This window comes from Callithrix jacchus, chromosome 9, assembly GCF_049354715.1.
Source record: "Callithrix jacchus isolate 240 chromosome 9, calJac240_pri, whole genome shotgun sequence".
Lineage (NCBI taxonomy): Eukaryota > Metazoa > Chordata > Mammalia > Primates > Cebidae > Callithrix > Callithrix jacchus.
In genome coordinates, this window is record NC_133510.1 from 68720568 (window position 1) to 68747303 (window position 26736).

Consider the following 26736-nt stretch of genomic DNA (forward strand, 5'->3'; position numbering starts at 1 on the left):
CAGTAATGGGATTGCTGGGTCAAACGATAGTTCTGTTTTTAAGTTCTCTGAGAAATCTCCAAACTGGTTTCCACAGGGGCTGAACTAATTTCCATTCCCAGTGGCTCACACCTGCAATCCCACCACTTTGGGAGGCCAAACAGGCAGATCACTTCAGCCCAGGAGTTTCAGACCAGCCTAGGCAACATAGTGAAACCCCGTCTCTACAAAAAAAAAAATACAAAAATTAGTCAGACATGGTGGTGCACACCTGTAGTCCCAGCTTTTCAATAGGCTGAGGTGGGAGGATCACCTGAGCCTGGGAGGTAGAGGTTGCAGTGAGCTGAGATTGTGCCACTGCCTGCCAGCCTGGGAGATAAAACGAGACTGTGTCTAAAAAAAACACACAAAAAAAACCACCAACAAAAAATACTTCCTACAGAGCCATACTAATCCAAGCAGTGTGATACAAGCATAAGGACAGATCTATACATCAATGGTAAAGAACTGAGAGCCCAGAAACACACCCGCTCATATATGATCAACTGATTTTCAATGAGGGTACCAATACCATCCAATGGGGAAAGGACAAACTTTTCAACAGAAAGTGCTGGGAAAAACTGGATAGCCACATGTAAAACAATGACATATACTTACCTGATACCTTATGCAAAAATTGACTCAAAATGGATCACAGATCTAAATCTAAGAGCTAAAGCTATAAACTCTTAGAAGAAAACACAGGGGAAAAGCTTCCTGATACTGGATTTGATATGATGATTTCTTCATATTACACCAGAAACACAGGCGACAAAAGGAAAAATAGATACATTTGACTTCATCAAAATTAAAAGCTTTTGTGTATCAAAGGACCCTATGAAGAGAGTGAAAAGATGACCCACAGAATGGGAGAAAATATTTGCAAGTCATGTGTCTGACGACAGATTAATATCCAGAATACATAAAGAACTCCTACAACTCAACAAAAAAGCAAAGAGCCCAGTCCTAAAATGGACAAAGGACTTGAATAGACATTTCTCCAAAGAAGATATACAAATGGCCAATAAGAGCACAGAAAATGCTTAACATCACTAGTAATTTGGGAAATTGAGAGAGAAGCCACAATGAGCTACCATTTCACATTCATTAGGACAGTTATCATCATAGTAGTAAATATAAGTATGGTAAGTCATAAGCTAGGGATATGGGGACTGATACTCTGGATCTACTTTTAATCAGTAGGGAGGGTTAAGGACAGAAGAAGCAAATTTAAGATACTGTACAGAGAGCCTTCACAGGCCTTGGGGACCACCTGGAGAGGTGAACTGGGAGAAGTCAGATAACTCTCTGGGTAATGGAACTGTTGATGATGGTATTAACTGAGAAAATAGAGAAGAAACAGTATCAGAGGAAAGTAAATTCTGTTTGGGACTTATTTAGAATGGGACTCCAGGCCGGGCGCGGTGGCTCAAGCCTGTAATCCCAGCACTTTGGGAGGCTGAGGCGGGAGGATCACGAGGTCAAGAGATCAAGACCATCCTGGTCAACATGGTGAAACCCTGTTTCTACTAAAAATACAAAAAATTAGCTGGGCATGGTGGCCCGTGCCTGTAATCCCAGCTACTCGGGAGGCTGAGGCAGGAGAATTGCCTGAACCCGGGAGGCGGAGGTTGCGGTGAGCCGAGATCGTGCCATTGCACTCCAGCCTGGGTGACAAGAGCGAAACTCCATCTCAAAAAAAAAAAAAGAATGTGACTCCAATATATATGCATTGGAGGGAGCTGGAAATATGACTCATCAGGAAAGACCTAGGATTTGACAGCATGTGGTGATTGCCGAAACAGAGGTAGACTAGACAGCTCTAGGAAAGAGTATAGCATGATAGAGGGCAGGCGGTGGTGGCTCATACCTGTAATCCAAGCACTTTGGAAGGCGGAGGCTGGTGGATTACCTGAGGTCAGGAGTTTGAGACCAGCCTGGCTAATATAACAAAACCTTGTCTCTATTAAAAATGCAAAAATTAGCCGGGCCTGGTGGCAGGTGCCTGTAATCCCAGCTACTCAGGAGGCTGAGGCAGGAGAATCACTTGAACCCAAGAGGCAGAGATTGCAGTGAGCTGAGACTGCACCACTGCACTCCAGCCTGGGCAACAGAGCGACACTCCATCTCAAAAAAAAAAAAGTAAAAAATAAAGGACTTCTTTCAACAAATACAATGTACTATGTACAAGGCATTATGGCTATTTGCAAACATAGCTTAACTGAGAATAGCTGAAGTTAAATGGTCCTCTATCACTTCAAACTGTCCCCTAAGAGAATAAAATGGTTGTGTTCTGAATACGTACCTAGCGTCTTTAGTGCAGTGGGCAGCTGTGAGGACCCACCTCTCTCTCACTAGGGTTCCCCCACATACATGAGAAAGAACGTGGCCATGTTTCACCTGCAGGCTCACCACCCAAGGCCATGTGCCAGCTTGAGCTTCTGTGCCCCCTATAATCCGAGACCCTTGCAGCGCATCCTTAAGTGGTGCCGTTCCACAGTCTAAAAATAAAAATGATACGTTATTTGGACTGAGCATCTATATTATATGTTACTTCCTAACATGAACATATTAATGTAATCCTTTAAATTCCTATCTAAAAAAACATTAAGCAAGCTAACAAACCAGAGGCATGCCCATATTTTGAAAGAAACTTGGAGGGTCAAGACAAATAAATATGCCATACTTAGAAACAGACATGAAGTCAACACAGTTCATTGATTTTAAAACTCTAGTCCCCAAAAACATAAATTTTTCTGGCCACGTATCACATTCTTCCTTGTGTGAATCAGCAGTTAAAGAGCCTGGGAACGGTGAGTCGAGAGCTGCAAATTCTAATGCTCACCGTTTCACTTGCTGGGCTAATTTTTCTCTCCTGTAGCATGAAATGGTCACCTAATAGCCCTCCCTTTCAACTCTTTATCCCGTGACTTATTAATCTATAAAATGGGGGTGATAAACCCCAGAATGTTTTGAGGAGAAAATACAGATTCACAATACAAATGTGCCCTTTTACTGTTAGGACTACTGTTATAACGGGTCTAGAAACGGTTTAGGTATGTAAAATTTTGGTTAAAGGCGGTTGGGACAACAGAAAAGGAGGAACCCAAATTCAAATACTGTAGCGGTGGGGAAAGGCAAGAGATGCCGCCCAGAGACTGGCGCGAACAGGTACTGCCCTTTGTGTGCGCCCCTCCTTCCCTCCGCCGCCAGGGCCTCTCGCGGGAGGCTTCAGCCTGCTGGGAACCAGCGGCCGGTTCCACCGAGGGGCCGAGACTGGGCTTCCCGGAGGGCGAGTCGGGGTTTGAGTATAAGTGAGAGCTCCCCACAAACAATAGCGCTGCACTCAGGAGCCCCAGCCGCATTTTGAAGGCTGGTGAGCAAGATGGCGGCAGATACTTCCCACCCGCCCTCGGCACGTGGGGTGCACGTCCTGGGGGCGAAGAGGGGGAACCAGTGCAGGCAGGGCGGGGCGGGGGGTGCGGGTAAAGTGCGGGGAGTAGGTCAGTTTAGGAAGAACCCATCTGGGCCGGGCGCAGCGGCTCACGCCTGTAGTCACAGCACTTTGGGAAGCTGAGGTTGGGATATCGAGACCAGCCTGACCCACATGGAGAAACCCATCTCAACTAAAAATACAAAATTAGCCAGGCATGGTGGTGCATGCCTGTAATCCCAGCTACCCGGGAGGCTGAGGCAGGAGAATCGCTTGAACCCAGGAGTCGGAGGTTGCAGTGAGCCGACTTTGCATCATTGCACTCCAGCTTGGGCAACAAGAGTGAAACTGTCTCAAAATAAAAGAAGGAAAAAGAAAAGAAAGGTCAAAAGAAAAATAAAAGAAGGAAAGAGAGAAGGGGGGGAGAGAGAGAGAGAGAGAGAAAGAAAGGAAGGAAGGAAGAAAGGAATCTCCTCACTCTCAAGGTCTGATAGGGTTCCTCATCCACCACGGTACCCCAGGTGTTGTCTGATCACCTGTCCAGCAAGAATCCTGTTAGGTCGGTTAGCCAGAATCCCATTACTCCTGATGCCACCTCTTAGTAATTTTCAGTCCACTGACACCCTTACCCTGCTCCTTGGCTGCAAATTCTCTCTTGCCCTTGCTGTGTTTGGATTTTAGCCCAGTCCCTCTACCCACTACAAAATCCCATTGCCGTGGTCCCTGTCCCTATCCCATGGTCCTGAATAAAGTCTGCCTTGCTGTAATGAGTATCACTGAATAAGTTTTCTCTAACATAACCCAAGAGTTTTAAGAGTGATGCCTAATGTTCAGCTTTAAATTGTTCTGTCACTCCTATCTTGACCTCTACTGAACTTGGCCTTTGTTACCCCAACACCTTCAGTAATAAGACCATGTGGGCTGTGGGAAGTTGGTGAGGTGGTGGAGAATTAATGTAGAGGTCAGTAAAAGGACAGCCGCCTTGCTCATACCATCTTCTGAGGCTGGTGCGGTTGGCAGCATTAGAAAAAAGGAGCACATTAGTTTGGGACTTACTCATGGTGGCATGTGGGAAAGCGAGCGGAGGCTCAGAGCTGTGCCAGAATCGGGAGGGTGGAGGAGGTGATACTGGAGACACAAGCTGCAGCATGAGCTGATCTCTATGGGCTAACAAGAAACAAAGTCCTTTTCCCCAGATAGTTTAGTGGAAGGTGACATTAGAAAGTGGAGGAAACATAGTTGGGGTGTGTGTGTTTCTGTGTGTGAGAAATGTAATCAGATTGCGTATGCCTTTGTAAACATAGACAAATACCCTCTGGTGCAGGCAGCCTCCAAAATACCCGCCAATGAACCCTGTCTCCTGTATTCACATCCTTAGTCAGTTCCCTCTCCTTCAGTGTCGGCTGGATTTCATGACTCACTTCTAGTAAACAGAGTTACTAGAGGTAACGAGCTACCATGCTCAAGACTGGGTTATAAAAAGATAGTGATTTCTGTCCTAAGCACTCTCTCCAGCCCTGTTGCTCTGACGTAAAGCTGTTGCCATGTTATAAGCTGCCCTGTGGCCCTGTGGAAAGGCTGCCAGCAAGAGCCATTGAGGAACTGAAGTCCTCAGTTGAACAGCCACTAAGAGCTGAGTCATGCAACACCGCATGATCTGCTTAGAGGCAGATGTTCCCTGATCACACCTTGAGATGAGACCACAGTTCTGGCTGACACCCTAACTGCAACCTCATGAGAGACAAAGTCAGAGATACCCTGTGAAACTACACTCAAAAGTTCTGACCCACAGAAAATGTAAGATAAATTTTTGTTGCTTTAAGCCGCTGCATTTTGGGATAATTTGTTATGCAGCAACAGATAATACATCTGGTTTCTCCCACCTTTGAAAAGTCTTCAATTGCCTCTATATCCCCTGCTTCCCTCTATAGCAAAATTTCACCCAAAAAGTTGTTTACAATTACAGTTTCTACTTTCCTTTTCCTCAACTTTTTTTTTACTTTTTATTTTTTATTTTTTAATTTCTTTTCAAGATGGGGTTTCACCATGTTGGTCAGGCTGGTCTTGAACTCCCAACCTCAGGTGATCCACCCGCCTTGGCTTCCAAAGTGCTTGGATTACAGGTGTGAGCCACCACGCCCAGCCCAACTTTTTTTGTTTGTTTTAGTAGAGACAAAGTCTACATGGCACAGGCTGGTCTTGAACGCCTGGCCTGAAGCAATCCATATATCTTGGCCTCCCAAAGTACTGGGATTACAGGTGTGAGCCACTGCACCCGGCCTACTTCCTTATCTTTTATTCCCCTCTTTGTTTTTTTTAAAAATGTTGTTGGTTTTTGTTAAGTTTTAAGAATAGAAGCTGGATTTTATTTCTCAACCTACAAAAAGAGACCTTGTACATAGACTTCTGTACACAGAAGCTCTCTTAGCTTAACCTACTTCATCCCATTAATTTTTCTTTTTCAGACAGGGTCTCACTGTCACTGAGGCTGTAGTAGTGCAATGGCATGATCTCAGCTCACTGTAACCTCTGCCTCCCAGGCTCAAGTGATTCTCCTGCCTCAGCCTCCCAAGTAGCTGGGACTACAGGTGTTGCTACTTTACCTGGATAATTTTTTTTTTTTTTTTTTTTTGGTATATTTGTGTAGAGGTAGAGTTTCACTGTGTTGCCCAGGCTGGTCTCGAACCGAGTCAAGCGATCAGCCTGCCTCAGCCTCCCAAAGTATGGGGATTATAGGCATGAGTCACTACACCTGACCTTATTAAAAATTTTTAGATAAAATTAAGTAAGCCTCAAAACAAAATATCCTCCCTCTCCTTTCCAAGTGAAAGCTTGAGAGCCATGGTGATGGAGGATGAGGGCTTTAGTATCCAGAGCCCAGGGCCAGGGCTTTGGGGAAGTTTTATCTTCCCACTTGGGCCATAGCTGAGTATTAGCCATTTTTAAAATAAAACTATTTTATTACACAGAATTTAAGTAATAATAATACAAACATTCATGTATACACCACCCCATTCATTATGTTTGTCCTACTAAATATCTAATACATATAAAAGGATATTTATAAAATATATGTTCAGTTTAAAGAATAACAGTACAAGAATACGCATTTAAGAAAAAGTACGTTTTTCCAGGCGCAGTGGCCCACACCTAATTTTTCCAGGCGCAGTGGCCCACACCTATAATCCTAGCACTTTGGGAGGCCAAGGCGGGTGGATCACGGGGTGAGAAGTTCAAGACCAGTCTGGCCAACATAGTGAAACCCCATCCAAAAAAAAAAAAAAAGAAAGAAAGAAAAAGAACATTATTGTTGCTTTTGAAATCCCCTGTGTATCCCTCCCTCATTCTGCTTTTATTTTTCTTTCAGAAGTAACCAATATTCTGGATTTTGTGTTTGTTATTTCACTTATTCTCTCTATAGACCTTGCCATACAGTATGGTAGCCACTCACCACATGTGACAATTTAAGTTCAAATTTAAATTAAGATTCAGTTCTTCAGCCACATTAGCCATATTTTAAGTGATCAAGAGCCACATATCACTTTTTACCATACTGGACAGCATAGTTGTAGAATATTTCCACTATTGTGAAGAGTTCTATTATACACCACTGCTCTAAACAATATCTTTTTTAGTTTTTCATGTTTTTGAACCGTATTAGGGTTCTCCAGAGAAACAGAACTACCAGGAGAATGAGAGAAAAAAAGAGAGAGGTTTTTAGGAATTGGCTCACGTAATTATGGAGGCTGAGAAGTCCCATAGTCTGCCATCTGCAAGCTGGAGAAACAAGAAAAGCTGATAGTGTGATTCAGTCTGAGTCTGAAGGCTTGAGACCCAGCAGTGTTGATGTCCGGGGACAAGAGAAGATGGTCCCAGCTCAAGAGGACAGAATTTGTCCTTCTTCTACTTTTCTGTTGTAATGGGACCTCAACAGATTAGATGATGCCCACTTACAGTGGTGAGAACAATCTTCTTTGCTCATTCTCCTGATTCCAAGGCACATCTCTTATAGAAACACCCTCACAGATACTCCCAGCAGTTGTGATTACCAGCCATCTGGATATCCCTTAGCCCAGTCAGGTTGACACATAAGATTACTCATTACATGAGCTTTATAAAAATGGAATCATATGATGAATTCTCTCTTGCAGCTGGTTCTTGGTTTTTATTCAGCATTAGTTTTTTTGTTTTTGTTTTTGTTTTGAGATGGAGTTTTGCTCTTGTTACCCAGGCCGGAGTGCAGTGGTGCGATCTCGGCTCACCACAACCTCTGCCTCCTGGGTTCAGGCAATTCTCCTGCCTCAGCCTCCTGAGTAGCTGGGATTACAGGCGTGCGCCACCATGCTCAGCTGATTTTTTGTATTTTTAGTAGAGACGGGGTTTCACCATGTTGACCAGGATGGTCTTGATCTCTTGACCTCATGATCTACCTGCCTCGGCCTCCCAAAGTGCTGGGATTACAGGCGTGAGCCACCGCGCCCGGCCAGCATTAGGTTCTTTACATTCAATTCTGTGGTTATCTAACTGCAATTCTTTCACTTTCACCCATACATCATGTGCATATTCCACAATGTACTTATCTACTTTAGAACCTATTATCAATGGACATTTGCACTGTTTCCAGGTTTTTGCTATTACAACTAATACTATTATGCATATGAGAATGAGTCTCTCTGTACTACATACTAGTGGTAGGATTACTGAGTCATAAAGAATACCATCATCTTCTCTAAATAATGCCAAATTGTTTTCCAGAATGTTTTACCAATATTCTCTTCAAGCCAGGCATGATGGGTCACATCTGTAATCCCAGCACTTTGGGAGCCTGAGGTGGGAGGATTACATAAAGCCATGAGTTTAAGACCAGCCTGGGCAACATAGCAAGACCTCATCTCTACAAAAAAATTTTAAAAAATTAGCTGGGCATTGTGACACATGCCTGTAATCACAGCTGCTTGGGTGGAAAGATCGCTTGACCCCAGCAGGAGCTCAAGGCTGCAGTGAACCATGATTATGCCGCTGTACTCCAGCCTAGGTGACAGAGTGAGACCCTGTCTCTAAAATAATGATATATATGCAGATATATACACACACATATACATGTACGCACACATATATACACATGCATACTCTTCAACTAGCAACATATAATGTTCCCATTGCTCATGTCTTCACCATTGCTTTTTCTTTTTGTGTGTGTGATGGAGTCTCACTCTGTCACCCGGCTGGAGTGCAGTGGCACAATCTCGGCTCACTGCAGCCTTTGTCTGCCAGGTTCAAGCAATTCTCCTGCCTCAGCCTCCCAAGTAGATGGGACCACAGGCCCCACCACCATGCCCAGCTAATTTTAGTGTTTTGAGTAGAGATGGGGTTTCACCATGTTGGCCAGGCTGGTCTCGCACTCCTGACCTCAAATGATCCACTTGCCTCAGCCTCCCAAAGTGCTGGGATTACAGAGGCGAGCCACCATGCCCGGCCTTTAGGTATCTTTTTCTTTTTCTATAGAATCTGCCAAGTTGTAACAAATGCTTTTTAATTTTTTATGTATCTTGTGGGTGTGAGTTGGGAACTTGTGGTTTTAGTTGGCATTTTACTGATTGATATTGAGTGTTTGAATTTCTTTTCATATATTTAGGGAACATTGATTATTTCATGTTAGGTACCAATATATGTCATTTATTTGCTCATCTTTGTCTTTGCATGTTGATTTCATTGACTGCCTTCTCCATGCCACACACTGTCATAAGAGCTTAGGCTGTAACAGAACACAAAACAAAAGTCCTTGCCATCATGAGATTCACATGTTGAACTGTAAGAGATTTGTATAGGTCTGGATAATAATCCTGTTCCTGGCCGGGCGTGGTGGCTCATGCCTGTAGTCCCAGCACTTTGGGAGGCCGAGGCAGGCAGATAACGAGGTCAAGAGATCAAGACCATCCTGGCCAACAGGAGGCCGAGGCAGGCAGATAACGAGGTCAAGAGATCAAGACCATCCTGGCCAACATGGTGAAACCTCATCTCTACTAAAAATATTAAAAAATTAGCCAGGGAGAATGATCAAAGATGGCTGATCGATAACAGCTCAGGATTGCAGCTCTCAGTTAAAGCACAGAGAACTAGAGGACACCACACTTTCAGACAAATTCTGGTCGCTCATGGAGCAGAAGATCCCCAGTGGAGGAACTACACGGGTCGCCAGCGCAGCGGCTTTGCCGGCACTTCGGCGCGGCAGCTCTCGGAGCAGAGTAAACAGGGCCGGCTCCCCTTCTGACCGAGGTTTGGAGGACCCACACGGGTCCCCAGCACGACTCCTGAGACCGGCACTGCTGCTGTGACGGCACCTCAGCGCAGCAGTTCTCGGCGCAGAGTAAACGAGACTGGTTCCCCTTCTGACCGAGGTTTGGAGCCCGGGGAAGGCAGAGTTGCCCATTACAGACACAGGAAGGAAGCCAGACAGGAGAATCCTGGGGCAGAAAAGCACCATCAGTCTTAACGCCGCCATTCTGGCCCTGGGAACTAACAACTTAGACGTCCAATCAAGAGACCTAATCTGAAAGTGGGTAATTTCAAAGACGACAGGAGGATAAATTTACAATGATGGGAAGAAACCAGCATAAAAAGGCTGAGAATACTCAAAATCAGAACGCCTCTCCCTCTAAAGATGATCACAGTTCCACATTAACAATGGAACAAGGCTTGATGGAGAACGAGCGCATCCCAATGACAGAATCACTCTTCAGGGAATGGATAATAAGAAACTTCTGTGAGTTAAAAGAACATGTTGTAGCCCAATGTAAAGAAACTAGGAACTTTGAAAAAAGGTTTGATGAAATCCTATTGAGAATAGACAACTTAGGAATATAAGTGAATTAATGGAACTGAAGAATACAATACAGGAACTCTGAGAAGTATGCACAGGTTTAAACACTCGAATTGTTCAAGCAGAAGAAAGGATAACAGAGGTCAAAGTCCAACTTAATGAAAGAAAACAAGAAGACAAGATTAGAGATAAAAGGATAAAAAGGAATGAGCAAAGTCTCCAAGAAATGTGGGACTATGTGAAAAGACCAAATTTACGTTTGATAGGTGTACCTGAATGCGACGGAGAGCATGAATCCAAGCTGGAAAATACCCTTTAGGATATTATTCAGGAAAATTTTCCTGAACTAGCAAAGCAAGTCAATATTCAACCCCAGGTAATACAGAGAACGCCACAAAGATATTCCTCAAGAAGAGCAATCCCAAGGCACATAATCGTTAGATTCACCAGGGTTGAAATGAAGGAGAAAATACTAAGGGCAGCCAGAGAAAAAGGTCAGGTTACCCACAAAGGCAAGCCTATCAGACTTACAGCAGATCTCTCAGCAGAAACTCTACAAGCCAGAAGAGAGTGGGGGCCAATATTCAACATCCTCAAAGAACAGAACCTTCAGCCCAGAATTTCATATCCAGCCAAACTAAGCTTCACAACTGAAGGAAAAAGAAAATCTTTTATGAACAAGCAAGTACTCAGAGATTTTATTACCACCAGGCCTGCTTTACAAGAGCTTATGAAAGAGGCATTACACACAGAAAGAAACAACCAGTATTAGCCTTACAAAAAGTAAAGAGCACCAACATAAAAAAGAATTTTCATCAACAAATGGATCAAACAGCCAGTTAACATCAAATGGCAGTAACCCTAAATTTAAATTGACTAAATCCCCCAATCAAAAGATCCAGCCAAAACCCAACGGCATGTTACATCCAGACCTGTTTCACATGCAAGGATACACAAAGACTGAAAACAAAGGGATGGAGAAAGATTTACCAATGAAATGGAGAGCAAAAATAAATAAATAAATAAATAAAAAGCAGGAGTTGCAATTCTCATAGCGGATAAAATAGATTTTAAAGCAACAAAGATATAGTGGTAAAAGGATCAATGCAACAACAAGAGCTAACGATCCTAACACCCAGATACATAGAGACTTAGATTCAATAAGACAGAAAATTAATAAGGATATCAAGGACTCGAATTCAGATCTGGAACAAGTAAACTTAATAAATATTTATAGAGCTCTCCACTTTAAATACATAAAATATACATTCTTGTCAATACCACATCACACCTACTCATAGGTTTAAATGAAACATTGATTGGCCATTATTAATACCCATTTTTTTTCAGAATAAAGCAATATTTCCGTTCACCCTCCCTCTCTCTCTTCCTCTTTCTTTCTCTCCTTTACTCATTTTTTTTCTTTCTCTCTCAAAAAAAGAAATCAACTTGTAAACCTCTAGATCCAGTCGGCAATGTCTCTCTCATTGCTTGAATTCCTTCCTTCCCTTCCCTCCCTCCCTCCCTCCCTCCCTCCTTCCTCCCTTCCTTCCTTCCTTCATCCCTTCCTTCCTCCCTCCCTTCCTCCTTCCCTCCCTTCCTGCCTTCCTGCCTTCCTCCCTTCCTCCTTCCTTCCCTAAAAAAAAAATTTTAGCCAGGCATGGTGGCACATGCCTGTGATCCCAGCTACTCAGGAGGCTGAGGCGGAAGAAATGCTTGAACCCAGGAGGCAGAGGTTGCAGTGAGCCAAGATTGCACCACTGCATTCCAGCCTAGTGACAGAGCAAGACTCCGTCTAAAAAAATAATAATAATCCTGTTCCTGTCCCGTGATGAGCAGGTCTATGCAGACCTACCCTCAAAGGCTTGAGAGAGCCAAGAGGCTGAGGAAAGAGGCTGGTAAATCTCGTTTCTCAGAAAGAAACATTTAACAGGAACTTAGAAGTAACGTCTCTGGTAGCTGAGAGAGGGTACCCACCCTCCAGAAAGCATCCTTTAGATAGCAAACTAGGGTTAAGATGTGCAGCTGGTCACATCTGACTACTTTCTTTTGGAACTCGTGACAACTGGGTAGGTTAGCTAAACATCTTTATGAGGAGTTACCTCTACTAAGGGTATTGCTTAAAGACACTGCTGCAGAACACCTTGGCATGCAGGAGTCAAACATCAGTCATTATGGTGGTTTTGCTTCAAGATGACATCACTCTTGCCATTCAACAGGCTGTTTTCCTACAAATACTTTGTCAATTTTTTGCTATAAATATTTCCTGGCTGGGTCTGGTGGTGACGCCTATAATCCCAGCATTTTGGGAGGCCGAGGTGGGAGGTTCACTTGAGGTCAGGAGTTCAAGATGTTCAAGATCAGCTTGGGCAACAAAGTGAGACCCCATATCTACAAAAAAAAAAAGAAAGAAAGAAAGAAAAAAGAAAATTAGCCGGATATGGTGACATACACTTATCCCAGCACCATAGGAGACTGAGACAGGAGGATCACTTGAGCCCAGGAGATTGAGGCGGCATTGAGCCATATTCACACCACTCCACTCCAACCTAGGTGGAAGAGCGAGACATTGTCTCATAAAAAAAAAAAGAAGAAGAAGAATAAACATCTCCTACTCTGTAGCTTACCTTTCATGTTCTTAAATTAAGAAATTATTTTAAATTTTTATTTTTATTTCAACAGTTTGGGGGGAACAGGTGGTGTTTGGTTGCATGGAAAAGTTCTTTAGTGGTTGTTTCAGAGATTTTGGTGCAACCATCACCCAAGCAGTGTACACTGTACCCAATGTGTAGTCTTCTTATTCCTCACCTCTCTCTCACCCTTCCCCTTGAGTCCCCAAACTCTGTTGTATAATTCTTACATATTTCTGTCCTCATAGCTTAGCTCCTGCTTTTGAGAATATCATGATGTTTGGTCTTCCATTCCTGAGTTACCTCACTTAGAATAATGGTCTCCAACCTCATTCAGGTTGCAGCAAATGCCATTATTTTGTTCCTTTTTATGGCTGAGTAGTATTCCATGGTGTGTATGTGTATATATGTACCACCTTTTCTTTATCTACTTGGTTGGTGGGCATTTAGGCTGGTTTCATATTTTTGCAATTGCAAATTGTGCCACTATAAACATGCATGGGCAAGTTTTTTTCTTTTCTTACAATGACTTATTTTCCTCTGGGTAAATACCTCTTGGATTGCTAGATCAAATGATAGTTCTGCTTTTAGTTATTTAAGGAATCTCCATACTGTTTTCCATAGTGGTTATATTAGTTTACATTCTCACCAGCAGTGTCAAAGTGTTCCCTTTTCACCACATCCATGCCAACATCTATTTTTTTTTTAACAGCCATTCTTACAGGAGTAAAGTGGTATTTCATTGTGGTTTTAATTTGCATTTCCCTGATGATTTGTGACATTGAGCACTTTTTCATGTTTGTTGACCATCTGTGTATCTTCTTTTGAGAATTTCTATTCATATCCTTTGCCCATTTTTTGATGGAATTTACTTTTTTCTTGCTGATTTATTTGAGTTTATTGTAGATTCTGGATATTAGTCCTTTGTCAGATACAGTTTGTAGATTTTTCTCCCACTCTATAGGTTTTCTGTTTACTCTGCTCATTATTTCTTTTGCTGTGCAGAAGCTTTTTAGTTTAATCAGGTCATATCTATTTATCTTTGTTTTTGTTGTATTTGCCCTTGAATTCTTCATCATGAACTCTTTGCCTAAGCCAATGTCTACAAGAGTTTTTCTGAAGTTATCTTCCAGAATTTTTGTAATTTCAGGTCTTAGGTTTAAGTCATTGATCCATCTTGAGTTGATTTTTTGTATAAGGTAAGAGATGACGATCCAGCTCTGTATTAGTCCATTTTCATACATGGACTATAAAGTGCTTTATTAGTCCATTTCCATAAAGTGATGAAAACAGTGCTTTTAAAAAAATGCCTGAGATTAGGTAATTTATAAAGGAAAGAAGTTTAATTGACTCACAGTTCAGCATGGCTAGGGAAGCCTCAGGAAACTTACAATCATGTTGGAAGGGGAAGGGGAAGCAAAGTGCCTTCTTCACAAGGTGGCAGGAAGGAGAAGTGTTGAGTGAAAGGGGAGGAATCCCCCAGACCATCAGATCTCATGAGAACTCACTATCACAAGAACAGCATGGGGAAACCAACCCCGTGATCTAGTTACCTCTACCTGGTCTCTCCCTTGACACATGGGGATTATGGGAATTATAATTCAAGATGAAATTTGGGTGGGACACAAAGCCTAACTGTATCTATCATTCCACCACTGGCCCCTCCCAAATCTCATGTCCCTTTCACCTTTCAAAACCAATCACGCCTTCCCAATGGTCCCCCAAAGTCCTAATTCATTCCAGCATTAACCCAAAAGTCCAAGTTCCACAGTCTCATCTGAGAAAAGGCAAGTTCCTTCTGCCTATGAGCAGGTAAAATCAAAAGCAAGTTAGTTACTTCCTAGGATACAATGGGGTTACAGGTATTGGGTAAAAACACCTATTCCAAATAGGAGAAACTGGCCAAAACAAAGGGGCTACAGGCTCCATGCAAGTCCAAAATCCAGCAGGGCAGTCAAATCTTTTTTTTTTTTTTTTCATTTTAGGTTTTGGGGTAAGTCAAATCTTAAAGCTCCAAATGATCTTCTTTGACTCCATGTCTCATATCCAGGTCATACTGATGTAAGAGCTGGGGTCCCACAGCCTTGGGCAACTCTGCCACTGTGGCTTTGCAGGGTACAGCCCACCACCCCACCTCTCAGCTGCTTTCACAGGTTGTCACTGAGTGTCTGCAGCTTTTCCAGACGCATGGTACAAGCTGTCAGTGGATCTACAATTCTGGGCTCTAGAGGATAGTGGCCCTCTTCTCACAACTCCACTAGGCAGTGCCTGTGGGGAGTTTGTTGAGGGGGGCTCTAACCCCACATTTCCCTTCCATACTGCCCTAACATAAGTTCTGTATGAGGGCTTCACCCCTGCAGCAAACTTCTGTCTGGGCATCTAGGTGTTTCCATACATCTTCTGAAATCTAGGCAGAGGTTCCCAAACCTCAGTTATTGACTTCTTTGCACTTGCAGGCCTAACACCACATGGAAGCCACCAAGGCTTGAGGCTTGCACCCTCTGAAGCCACAGCCTGAGCTGTACATTGACACCTTTTAGCCACAGCTGGGACACAGGGCACCAAGTCCCAAGACTGCACAAAGCAGCAAAGCTCTGGGCCTAGCCCACAATACCATTTTTTCCCTTCTAGGCCTCTGGGTCTGTGATGGGAGGGGCTGCTGTGAAGAACTCTGATGTGCCCTGGAGACATTTCCCCCTTGCTTTGATGATTAACATTTGGCTCTTCATTACTCATGCAAATTTCTTCAACTCACTTGAATTTCTCTTCAGAAAATGGGTTTTTCTTTTCTGTTGTGTTGTCAGGCTGCAAATTTTCCAAACTTGTATTCTCTTCTTCCCTTTTAAACATAAGTTCCAATTTCAAAACATCTCTTGTGAATGCACAAAAGTGAATGCTTTTAAGAGTACCCAAGTGACCTCTTGAACACTTTGCTCCTTAGGAATTTCTTCTGCGAGATACCTTAAATCATCTTGATCAAGTTCAAAGTTCCAAAGTTCTCTAGGGCAGGGGCAAAATACTGCCAGTCTCTTTACTAAAGCATAGCAAGAGTCACCTTTATTCCAGTTCACGACAAGTTCCTCATCTCTATCTGAGACCACCTTGCCAGGACTTCATTGTCCATATCATTATCAGCATTTTGGTCAGAGCATTCAACAAATCTCTAGGAAGTTCTAACTTTCCTACATCTTCTTATCTTCGTCTGAGCCCTCCAAACTCTTCCAGTCTCTGCCTTTACCCACTTCTAAAGTTGCTTCATGTTTTTGGGTATCTTGATAGCAGTGCCCCACTATCTCAGTACCAATTGACTGTGTTAGGCCATTATCATACTGTTATAAAGAACTGCCTGAGGCTGGGTTATCTATAAAGGAAAGAGGCTTAATTGACTCATAGTTCAGCATGGCTGGGGAGACCTCAGGAAACTTTTAGCAGAAGGCCTTCTTTATAAGGCAGCAGCAGGAGAAGTATCAAGTGAAGGGGGAAGAGCCCCTTATAAAATCATCATATCTTGTGAGAACTCACAAGATCTTGAGAACTTCATGGGGCGAACCGCCCTCATTACTCAGTTACCTCCACCTGGTCTCTCCCTTGACATGTGGAGATAATGGGGATAGTGGGGACTACAATTCAAGATGAGATTTGGGTGGGAACACAAGGACTAACCATATCAAGCTTGATTCTTCTGCATGTGGTTTGACAATTATCCCAGTACCATTTGTTAAATAGGGTGTCCTTTCCCCACTTTGTTTTTGTTTGCTTTGTCCAAGATCAGTTAGCTGTAAATATCTGGCTTTATTTCTGGGTTTTCTATTCTGTTCCCTTGGTCTATTTGCCTATTTTTATACCAGAATCATGCTGTTTTGGTAACTATAGCCTTGTAGTATAGTTTGAAGTCAGATAATGTGATGCCTCCAGATTTGTTCTTTTTGCTTAGTCTTGCCTTGGCTATGCCAGGTCTTTTCTGGTTCCATATGAATTTCAGATTTTTTTTTTTGTTCTCTTGACAATAATGATGGTATTTTGATGGGAATTGCATTGAATTTGTGGATTGCTTTTGGCAGTATGGTCATTTTCACAGTATTGATTCTACCCATCCATGAGGATGGGATGCATTTCCTTTTGTGTTGTCTGCCTTTAGTAGGGTTTTGTTCTCCTTGTACAGATCTTTTACGTCCTTGGTTGGGTATATTACTAAGTATTTTATTTATTTATTTTTTTTTTTGCAGCAGTTGTAAAAGGGGTTGAGTTCTAGATTTGATTCTCAACTTGGCTGTTGGTATACAGCAGTGCTACTAGTTTGTATACATTGATTTTGTATCCTGAAACCTGACTGATCTCATTTATCAGGTTGAGGAGCTTTGCGGATGAATCTTGGGGGTTTTCTAGGAATCAGTGAACAACAGTTTGACTTCCTCTTTACCAATTTGTATGCTCTTTATTTCTGTCTCATGTCTGATTGCTCTGGCTAGGAGCAGATTCTTAATTTTAACATAATTGAATCTAATAGTCTTTTTGTTTTGTACTTTTGTGACTTAAGAAATCCTTCCGATCAAGACCATCCTGGTCAACATCGTGAAACCCCGTCTCTACTAAAAATACAAAAAATTAGCCGGGCACTGTGGCGCGTGCCTGTAATCCCAGCTACTCAGGAGGCTGAGGTAGGAGAATTGCCTGAACCCAGGAGGCGGAGGTTGCGGTGAGCCTAGATCATGCCATTGCGCTCCAGCTTGGGTAACAAAGAGCAAAACTCCGTCTCAAAAAAAAAAAAAAAAAAAGAAATCCTTCCCTAAGTTGAGGTCATAAAGCTATTCCTTACATTATCCTATAAAGGTTTTATAGTTTTTCTCCTTCATGTTTATGTCTTCCATCTACCTGGAATTGATTTTTGCATACGGTGTAAGGTAGAAATCTAATTTTCTTATTTTCCTATATGAATAGCTAATAGTTCCAATACTATTTAGTTTTTAAACTTTTTATGTATAGAAAATGTCAAATATATACAAAAGGGAATAATGAACCACATCTACCCATCACCCAGCTTTGACAATTACCATTTCATGGCCAATCTTACTACATTTTATCTCTATCTACTTTCCCCAACTTCCAAAATTATTTGAAAGTAAATTCTAAGAACCAATCCGGGAGCAGTGGCTCATGCCTGTAATCCTAGCACTTTGGGAGGCCAAGGTGCGTAAATCACTTGAGGCCAGGAGTTTGAGACCAGCCTGACCAACATGGTGAAACCACATCTCTACTAAAAATAGAAAAATCAGCCAGGTGTGGTGGCCGTGCATGTAGTCCCAGCTACTCGGGAGGCTGAGGCAGGAGAATTGCTTGAACCCAGGAGGTGGAGGTTGCAGTGAGCTGAGATCGCACCACTATGCTCTAGCTTAGATGATAGAGTAAGACTCCATCTCAAAAAAAAAAAAACAAAAAACCAAAACTTTTTCTTTAGTTCAGTCTACCCTGTCTAGTTCTAAAATATTTTGTGTTTGATGCCGTAGAGAAGAAATCCTTCATTTGTGCTCTGGTTCGCCGAAGTAACAACCTCAACACTTTAATAGCATCCATAGGTGTAGCTGATGCCAAGCCTCAGGTGCTGTTGCCCAGGCTCTTTACCATCATCTCCTGACTGTTTTTGTTTCTTGGTTTCATTTTCAGGCTGGCCCTCTCCACATAATGGGCCAGCATCAGCTACAAGTCTACATCCTTAAAATCCATGGTTCAAAAGGGAGAAAGAGAACATCCTTTTCCAGGGTCCACAAATCAAATCCTATAAAAGGACTCTGGTCTTCTCGGGATCTCCTGCTCTTGCATTGGGTGAGTCCCTGTGGAAAAAGGGATGGGGGCCTGTGATCTTGGCAATGCCTGGGCCATACACAGTGATAACTCCTGTCAGAATCACATTGGATGAGTAATGGGCCTGATCCCCAAGGGAAAGGGGTTTAGAGCAAATAGAAACAACAGATGGGCCGGGTGCGGGGGATCCCGCCTGTAATCCCAACACTTGGGGTGGCCGAGGCGGACAGATCACTTGAGGCCAGAAGTTTGAGACCAGCCTGAGGAATATACTGAAACCCCATCTCTACAAATACAAAAACATTACCTGGGTGTGGTGGCACATGCCTGTAGTCTCAGCTTCTTGGGAGGCTGAGATAGGAGGAACACTTGAGGCCAGGGAGGTTGAGGCTGTAGTGAGCCATGATGGCACCACTGCACTCCAGCCTGGGTGACAGAGTGAAATCCTGTCTGAAAGATCTAAATAAATGGAGAGAGGCACAGAGCAAGATGGCAGAATAAAAGCCTACACTGTTCATCTCCTGTCCTCTGGAGCACCACATTTAACAACTAACTGCATACAGTAAAGCACTGTCACAAGAAATAAAAATCAGGTGAGCAGTCACAGTACCTGGTTTTAACTTCCCATTGCCAAAAACAGGCATTGAGGAGGGCAGGAGAGACAGTCTTGAATCTAACATCCCCCTTCCACAGTCCCCTGGTATTCAGCTTGCAGAGCACAGAGAGCATCTGTGTGCTTTGGGGAGGAATAGTGACTCTACACTGAACTCAGTGCTGCCCTGTCAGAGGGGAACCAGTGTCCATGAACAGAGGGGGCATTTGCACCAGCCCAAGCCAGGGGGAGAACTGCCCATCCCAGCGGTTCGAACTTGGGTTTCACAGCAAGCCTCACCACCGCGGGCTGTAGTGCTCTGCGGGCCTGGGTATACTTGAAAGGCAGTCTGGGACACAAGGACTGCAATTCCTAGACAACCCCTAGTGCTAGGCTGGGCTTAGAGCCAGTGAACTAGGGTGGCACGTGACGTGGGGCGACCCCAGCTGGTACAGTTAAGGGAGGGCTAGCACCATCCCTCCCCCAACCCCAGGCAGTATAGCTCATAGCAAGGAAAGTGAGTCCTGCTTTTGCTTAGAAGAGGAGAGCGAAGAGCAAAGGACTCTGGCATCTTGGATACCAGCTTGGTCACAGGAGGTTGGGCACTGGGCAGAGTCATGAGGCCTCCATTCCTGGCCCTAGCTCCCAGATGACATTTCTAGACACACTCTGGGCCCAAAGGGAACCTGCTGCCTTGAAGAGAAGGATCCAGTGTTGGCAGGATTTATCACCTGCTGACTAAAGACATGCTGGCTTCAAGGGAGACCCAGCACATTCCCAGCTGTGGTGCCTACAGTGAGACTCCTTGTGTTTGAGAAAAGCAGAGGGAAATTAAAGGGGACTTTTTCTTATACTCTAGGTACCAGCTCAGCCACAGTGGGGTACAGGAACAAGCAGACTCTTAGGGGTCCCCAAATCCAGGGCTAGGCTCTTGGATGGCATTTTTGGACCTGTCCTGGACCAGAGAGGGACCCACTGTCCTGAAGGGTATCCCAGACCTGGCAGCATTGATCACAAGCTAACTTAAGAGCCCTTGGGCTTGAAGCCAAAGTCAGCAGCGGCCTGGCAGGACTACCCGTGGCCCAGTGGTGGTGGTGGCCACAGGGACAGGCTCTTTTGCCTGTGGAAATGGAGGGAAGAGCGGGAAGGACTTTGTATTGTGGTTTGAGTACCAGCTTGGCCATAGTAGAACAGGCATCAATCCCTGGCTCCCAGACAGCATCTCTGGACAAGCCCAAGCTTAAGGGAAGGACCTTGGGGCAAAGCCCAGTGCTGTGCTGGCATCAGGTCTTGACCCAGCGCAGCTCCACACCCCCAGTTCCAGGTGCCTCAGGACAGAGAGAGACTCCTTGTGTTTGGGAGAAAGTAGGGGAGGAGAACAAGAGACTGCCTCGTAATCCAGAGAATTCTTCCCTATCTTATCCAAGAATCCTAAGGCAGTACCTCTATGAATCTACAAAAACCACAGCATTATTGTGCTTGGAGTCCAAGTCCCTTCAAATATCTAGAAAGCCTTCCCAAGGACAGGCACAAAAAAAGCCCAGACTGTGAAGTCTACAATAAACACCTAACTCTTCAATGCCCAGATACCAAAGAACATATACAGGCATCAACACCACCCAGGAACACATGATCTCACCAAAGAAACTCAATAAATGGAGAGAGAAATTGTGTTCATGGATTGAAAAACTCAACATTAAGATACCAGTTCTTCCCAAATTGTACATAGGTTTAAAGCAATCCTAATCAAAATCCCAGTAGGCTTGTGTGTGTGTGTGTGTGTGTGTGTGAATCCAGACAAGCTGATTCTAAAATCTATATTAAAAGACAAATGACAGTTCGCTCTTGATTTGGCTTTCTTTAAGTCTGTTATTGGTGTAGACGAATGCTTGTGATTTTTGCACATTGATTTTATATCCTGAGACTTTGCTGAAGTTGTTTATCAGTTTCAGGAGTTTTTGGGCTGAGGCAATGGGGTCTTCTAGGTATACTATCATGTCGTCTGCAAATAGAGACAATTTGGCTTCCACCTTTCCTATTTGAATACCCTTTATTTCTTTTTCTTGCCTGATTGCTCTGGCTAGAACTTCCAGTACTATATTGAATAGGAGTGGTGAGAGAGGGCATCCTTGTCTAGTGCCAGATTTCAAAGGGAATGCTTCCAGTTTTTGCCCATTCAGTATGATATTGGCTGTTGGTTTGTCATAAATAGCTTTTATTACTTTGAGATACGTTCCATCGATACCGAGTTTATTGAGGGTTTTTAGCATAAAGGGCTGTTGAATTTTGTCAAATGCCTTCTCTGCGTCAATTGAGATAATCATGTGGTTTTTGTTTTTGGTTCTGTTTATGTGGTGAATTACGTTGATAGACTTGCGTATGTTGAACCAGCCTTGCATCCCCGGGATGAATCCTACTTGATCATGATGAATAAGTTTTTTGATTTGCTGTTGCAATCGGCTTGCCAATATTTTATTGAAGATTTTTGCATCTATGTTCATCATGGATATTGGCCTGAAGTTTTCTTTTCTTGTTGGGTCTCTGCCGGGTTTTGGTATCAGGATGATGTTGGTCTCATAAAATGATTTGGGAAGGATTCCCTCTTTTTGGATTGTTTGAAATAGTTTTAGAAGGAATGGTACCAGCTCCTCCTTGTGTGTCTGGTAGAATTCGGCTGTGAACCCGTCTGGACCTGGGCTTTTTTTGTGAGGTAGGCTCTTAATTGCTGCTGTTTGCAATTGCTACAAAAAGAATAAAATACCTTGGAATACAACTCACAAGGAACGTAAGGGACCTCTTCAAGGAGAACTACAAACCACTGCTCAACGAAATCAGAGAGGACACAAACAGATGGAGAAACATTCCATGTTCATGGTTAGGAAGAATTAATATCGTGAAAATGGCTATACTGCCCAAAGTAATTTACAGAATCAACGCTATCCCCATCAAGCTACCATTGACTTTCTTCACAGAACTGGAAAAAACCACCATGAACTTCATATGGAACCAAAAGAGAGCCCGCATAGCCAAGTCAATTCTAAGCAAAAAGAACACAGCGGGGGGCATCACACTACCGGATTTCAAACTATACTACAAGGCTACAGTAATCAAAACAGCATGGTACTGGTACCAAAACAGAGATATAGACCAATGGAACAAAACAGAGGCACCGGAGGCAACACAACATACATATAACTATACAATCTTTGATAAACCTGACAAAAACAAGCAATGGGGCAAGGATTCCATGTTTAACAAATGGTGTTGGGAAAACTGGCTAGCCATGTGCAGAAAGCAGAAACTGGACCCCTTCCTGACACCTTACACTAAAATTAACTCCAGATGGATTAAAGACTTAAACATAAGACCTGGCACCATAAAAACCCTAGAAGGAAATCTAGGCAAAACTATCCAGGACATAGGAGTAGGCAAGGACTTCATGAACAAAACACCAAAAGCATTGGCAACAAAAGCCAAAATAGACAAATGGGACCTAATCAAACTCCACAGCTTCTGCACGGCAAAAGAAACAGTCACTAGAGTGGATCGGCAACCAACAGAATGGGAAAAAATTTTTGCAGTCTACCCATCTGACAAAGGGCTGATATCCAGAATTTACAAAGAACTCAAGCAGATTTACAGGAAAAAAACAAACAAGCCCATTCAAAAGTGGGCAAAGGATATGAACAGATACTTTACGAAAGAAGACATATATGAGGCCAACAATCATGAAAAAATGCTCATCGTTACTGGTCATCAGAGAGATGCAAATCAAAACCACATTGAGATACCATCTCACGCCAGTTAGAATGGTGATCATTAAAAAATCTGGAGACAACAGATGCTGGAGAGGATGTGGAGAAAAAGGAACACTTTTACACTGTTGGTGGGAGTGTAAATTAGTTCAACCATTGTGGAAGACAGTGTGGCGATTCCTCAAGGCCTTAGAAATAGAAATTCCATTTTACCCAGCAATCCCATTACTGGGTATATATCCAAAAGACTATAAATCGTTCTACTATAAGGACACATGTACACGAATGTTCATTGCAGCACTGTTTACAATAGCAAAGACCTGGAATCAACCCAAATGCCCATTGATAATAGACTGGATTGGAAAAATGTGGCACATATACACCATGGAATATTATGCAGCAATCAGAAATGATGAGTTTGTGTCGTTTGTAGGGACATGGATGAATCTGGAGAACGTCATCCTCAGCAAACTGACACAAGAACAGAAAATGAAACACCGCATATTCTCACTCATAGGTGGGTGATGAAAAATGAGAACACATGGACACAGAAAGGGGAATACTAAACACTGGGGTCTATTGGGGGGAAAAGGGGAGGGCCAGTGGGAGGGGGAGGTGGGGAGGGATAGCCTGGGGAGAAATGCCAAATGTGGGTGAAGGGGAGAAGAAAAGCAAAGCACACTGCCATGTGTGTACCTACGCAACTGTCTTGCATGCTCTGCTCATGTACCCCAAAACCTATGATCCAATAAAAAATTTAAAAAAAAAAAAAAAAGACAAATGAATTAGAATAGCCAAGATGATTTTTTAGAAAACAACCAAACTTAAAGAACTTACACTACTGGGTCTCAAGACTTTTTATGAAGCTCCAGTCATCAAGACAGTCGGGTTTTGTTGAAAGGATAAACACACGTAAATCAGTGGGACATGGTCTCTGCGACATTCCTTTGAAAATTCTTTGTTGAGACTTATTGTCCAATGTGTGGTATGTTTTCATAAACACTCGTGTTTGAAAATAACTATCTGAAGTTGTGTAGTGTATTCTGCCTTGAATTTCATTGTTTACGGATGCACAGAGATCACATTGAAACATCTCTGGAATTAGTATGCATCTTACCACAATGACAATGGCATAGTTTACTTGGCCATGGTTTTCTTTCTTGGGGAAGTTTAGATGTGTTTTATCTTCTAGGTTAACTTCAGTGCACCTAATACGGGATCTGGATGTTAAGCAAAAGGAAGTACTATGAGAAATATTTTTAAAAACATGATCTTAGATTTTTAATATAACTCTCTTATAATTGACACAAAAGGCAGGAAAATATCAGTAAAGATACAGAGTTGAACAGTGAACAAACTTGACCTAATAGAAATACTGAATTTCATCAGTTGTAAGCCACCACTTATTGTAAGGCACACAGTTATTTTAAATACCACTAAGAAAGAAAACCATGGCCAAGTAAACTATGCCATTGTCATTGTGGTAAGATGCATACTAATTCCAGAGATGTTCCAATGTGATCTCTGTGCATCCGTAAACAATGAAATTTTTGGTATAGCTTTTTCCATGTTTTTATTCAAAGTCCAAGCCTTCAGCCTTGCTGTTTCCTTATATTTTAGATTTACCTCTTATAAGCAACATACAGATTTTATTTCCTAATTCAACCTGACAATCCTTGCCATTTAACTAAATTGCCCAGTTTGCTTACATTTATTATGATTACTGATCCATATAGATTGATTTCTACCATCTTACTTTGGGTTGTTTGTCCCACGTTTCTTCTCCTCTCCTTTCTTGTCTTCTTTTGGACTGACTCGTGTTTTACTGGATATAGAATCCTAGGTGCTTGACTGTGCACAATGATAAAGTGAAAAGTAGAGGGGCCCTTTTGTTCTCTTGTATTTGTCAACTCCAGAAGGAGAGTTCAAGCTTCTGAAAAACCATGGTTCATATTTATTTGGCATCCTTCACCAAGCACAATGCTCAGTGCAGAGTTAATGCACAGAAATTCCATTTATTTTTTACTTATCTTTGACTACAACTGGAAAGATGTGGCCTTTTCATTTTTCCTTTAAAAAAATTTATTGGTAGGGGCCGGGTGTGGTGGCTCACGCCTGTAATCCCAGTATTTTGGGAGGCCGAGGTAGGCAGATCATGAGGCCAGGAGATCGAGACCATCCTGGCTAACACTGTGAAACCCCATCTGTACTAAAAATACAAAAAAAATTAGCCAGGCTTGGTGGCATGCACCTGTAGTCCTAGCTACTTGGGAGGCTGAGGCAGGAGAATTGTTTGAACCCGGGAGGCAGAAGTTATAGTAAGCTGAGATATCGTGCCACTGCACTCCAGCCTGGCTGACAGAGCAAAACTCCATCTCAAAAAAAAATTTTTTTTTTGATAAATAAATAAATTTATTGGTAGGAAGTCTAAGGCAGTTTTTTAAATGTCTTGGTTTAAACTTAGCCTATGTTATTTGCAGGTTTTCTGAATTAAGAAAAAGGATTTGCAAGCCTTTTCCCCAGATGTGGCATTAAATTCTAAGAGATGTCAGTTGGGCAAAAATGCTTTGATGCTCAGTTTTCCAAAATGAATTATTAAATCACCATACCTACATTCCTCACTAAATTTCCTCTGGTCTACTTGATCTTTCACTGACGGAATGGTACAATATTAAGGTACCACTTATAAACTTCTAAAAAAAATACAATTCACCAGGTATGGTGGTGCATTCCTATAACCCCACCTACTTGGGAGGCTGAGGTGGGAGGATCGCTTGAGTCCAGGAGTTCTGGACTATAGTGTGCTATGCCAATCGGGTGTCCGCACTAGTGTGACCTACCAGGAGCCGGGGACCATCAGTTTGCCTAAGGAGGGGTGAACTGGCCCAGGTCGGAAAAGGAGCAGGTCAAAACTCCCATGCTGATCAGTAGTGGGATCATGCCTGTGAAGAGCCACTGCATCTTACTCCAGCCTGGGCAACATAGCCAGACCTCGTCTCTTAAAAAAAAACTACAATCCAGCATGCATTACTTATGGATCTGTGTAAATATGAAAACATGAACTGGGCTGGGTGTGGTGGCTCATGCCTTTAATCCCAGCATTTTGGGAATCCAAGGTAGGCAGATTGCTTGAGCTCACTAGTTCAAGGCCAGTCTGGGCAACATGGCTAGACCCTGTCACAAAAAAAAAAAGAAAAGCTTATTTTGTTGTTAGAGCCGTGTCAATCAGTGTAAAATTTCTGTGATTTTAAAATGGAGGGCTGCCATCTAGTGGACACACTTAAATACAACCTTTAAACTCTTCCATAATAATAGTTTATGATGCAATCAAATAAAGCTTTTCAGACTCTTCCACACAACATGTAAAGAAAGAAGGTATACTCTGATAGTTAACAGCTTTGGAGTTTATGAGACCTAGGTATGAACCCTAGTTTTCTTATTTACCGTGTAACCTTGGGCAACGTTATGCTGCATCCTGCACTGCAGAGGGGTTTAATGACCTAAGAGGGAACCGTGAGGGATAAGGAAAGACACAGACACAGACAGAGAAATATAAAAAGCTGGGCCAGGTGGTCCAAGAGGTGAGGATATCAGTCTCTTCGGCCCTGACCTGTCTCAGTGTACTTTTATATGTTCACAAAGCACATAGCAGAGGGAGGGTACAGTTACTTAGAACAACCTGTAGTTAT

The 26736-nt window shown here is 42.8% G+C and overlaps 2 protein-coding genes across 3 annotated transcripts in view; both read right to left on the minus strand.

Moving 5' to 3' along the window:
• Positions 1 to 12572, minus strand: part of TMPRSS12 (transmembrane serine protease 12) — a 40596-nt gene extending 28024 nt beyond the window's left edge. Inside the window, exons 1-2 of one of the 2 annotated variants that reach the window (XM_002752417.7) lie at positions 3197 to 3422; positions 2324 to 2519 (exon numbers count right to left, since the gene is read on the minus strand). In XM_002752417.7, coding sequence (XP_002752463.4) covers positions 2324 to 2519; positions 3197 to 3383 — 383 coding nt within the window. In that variant the 5' untranslated portion in view covers positions 3384 to 3422. Of the gene's footprint in view, positions 1 to 2323; positions 2520 to 3196; positions 3423 to 12373 lie in introns of those variants that run through there. The other variant, XM_035256781.3, reaches the window with a different exon arrangement.
• An 18-nt stretch (positions 12573 to 12590) lies between these two features.
• ATF1 (activating transcription factor 1) overlaps positions 12591 to 26736 on the minus strand; it is a 59175-nt gene continuing 45029 nt past the window's right edge. Inside the window, exon 7 of the mRNA XM_054239222.2 lies at positions 12591 to 12662. Within this exon, the coding sequence (XP_054095197.1) occupies positions 12632 to 12662 (31 nt within the window). The 3' untranslated portion in view covers positions 12591 to 12631. The remainder of the gene's footprint in view (positions 12663 to 26736) is intronic.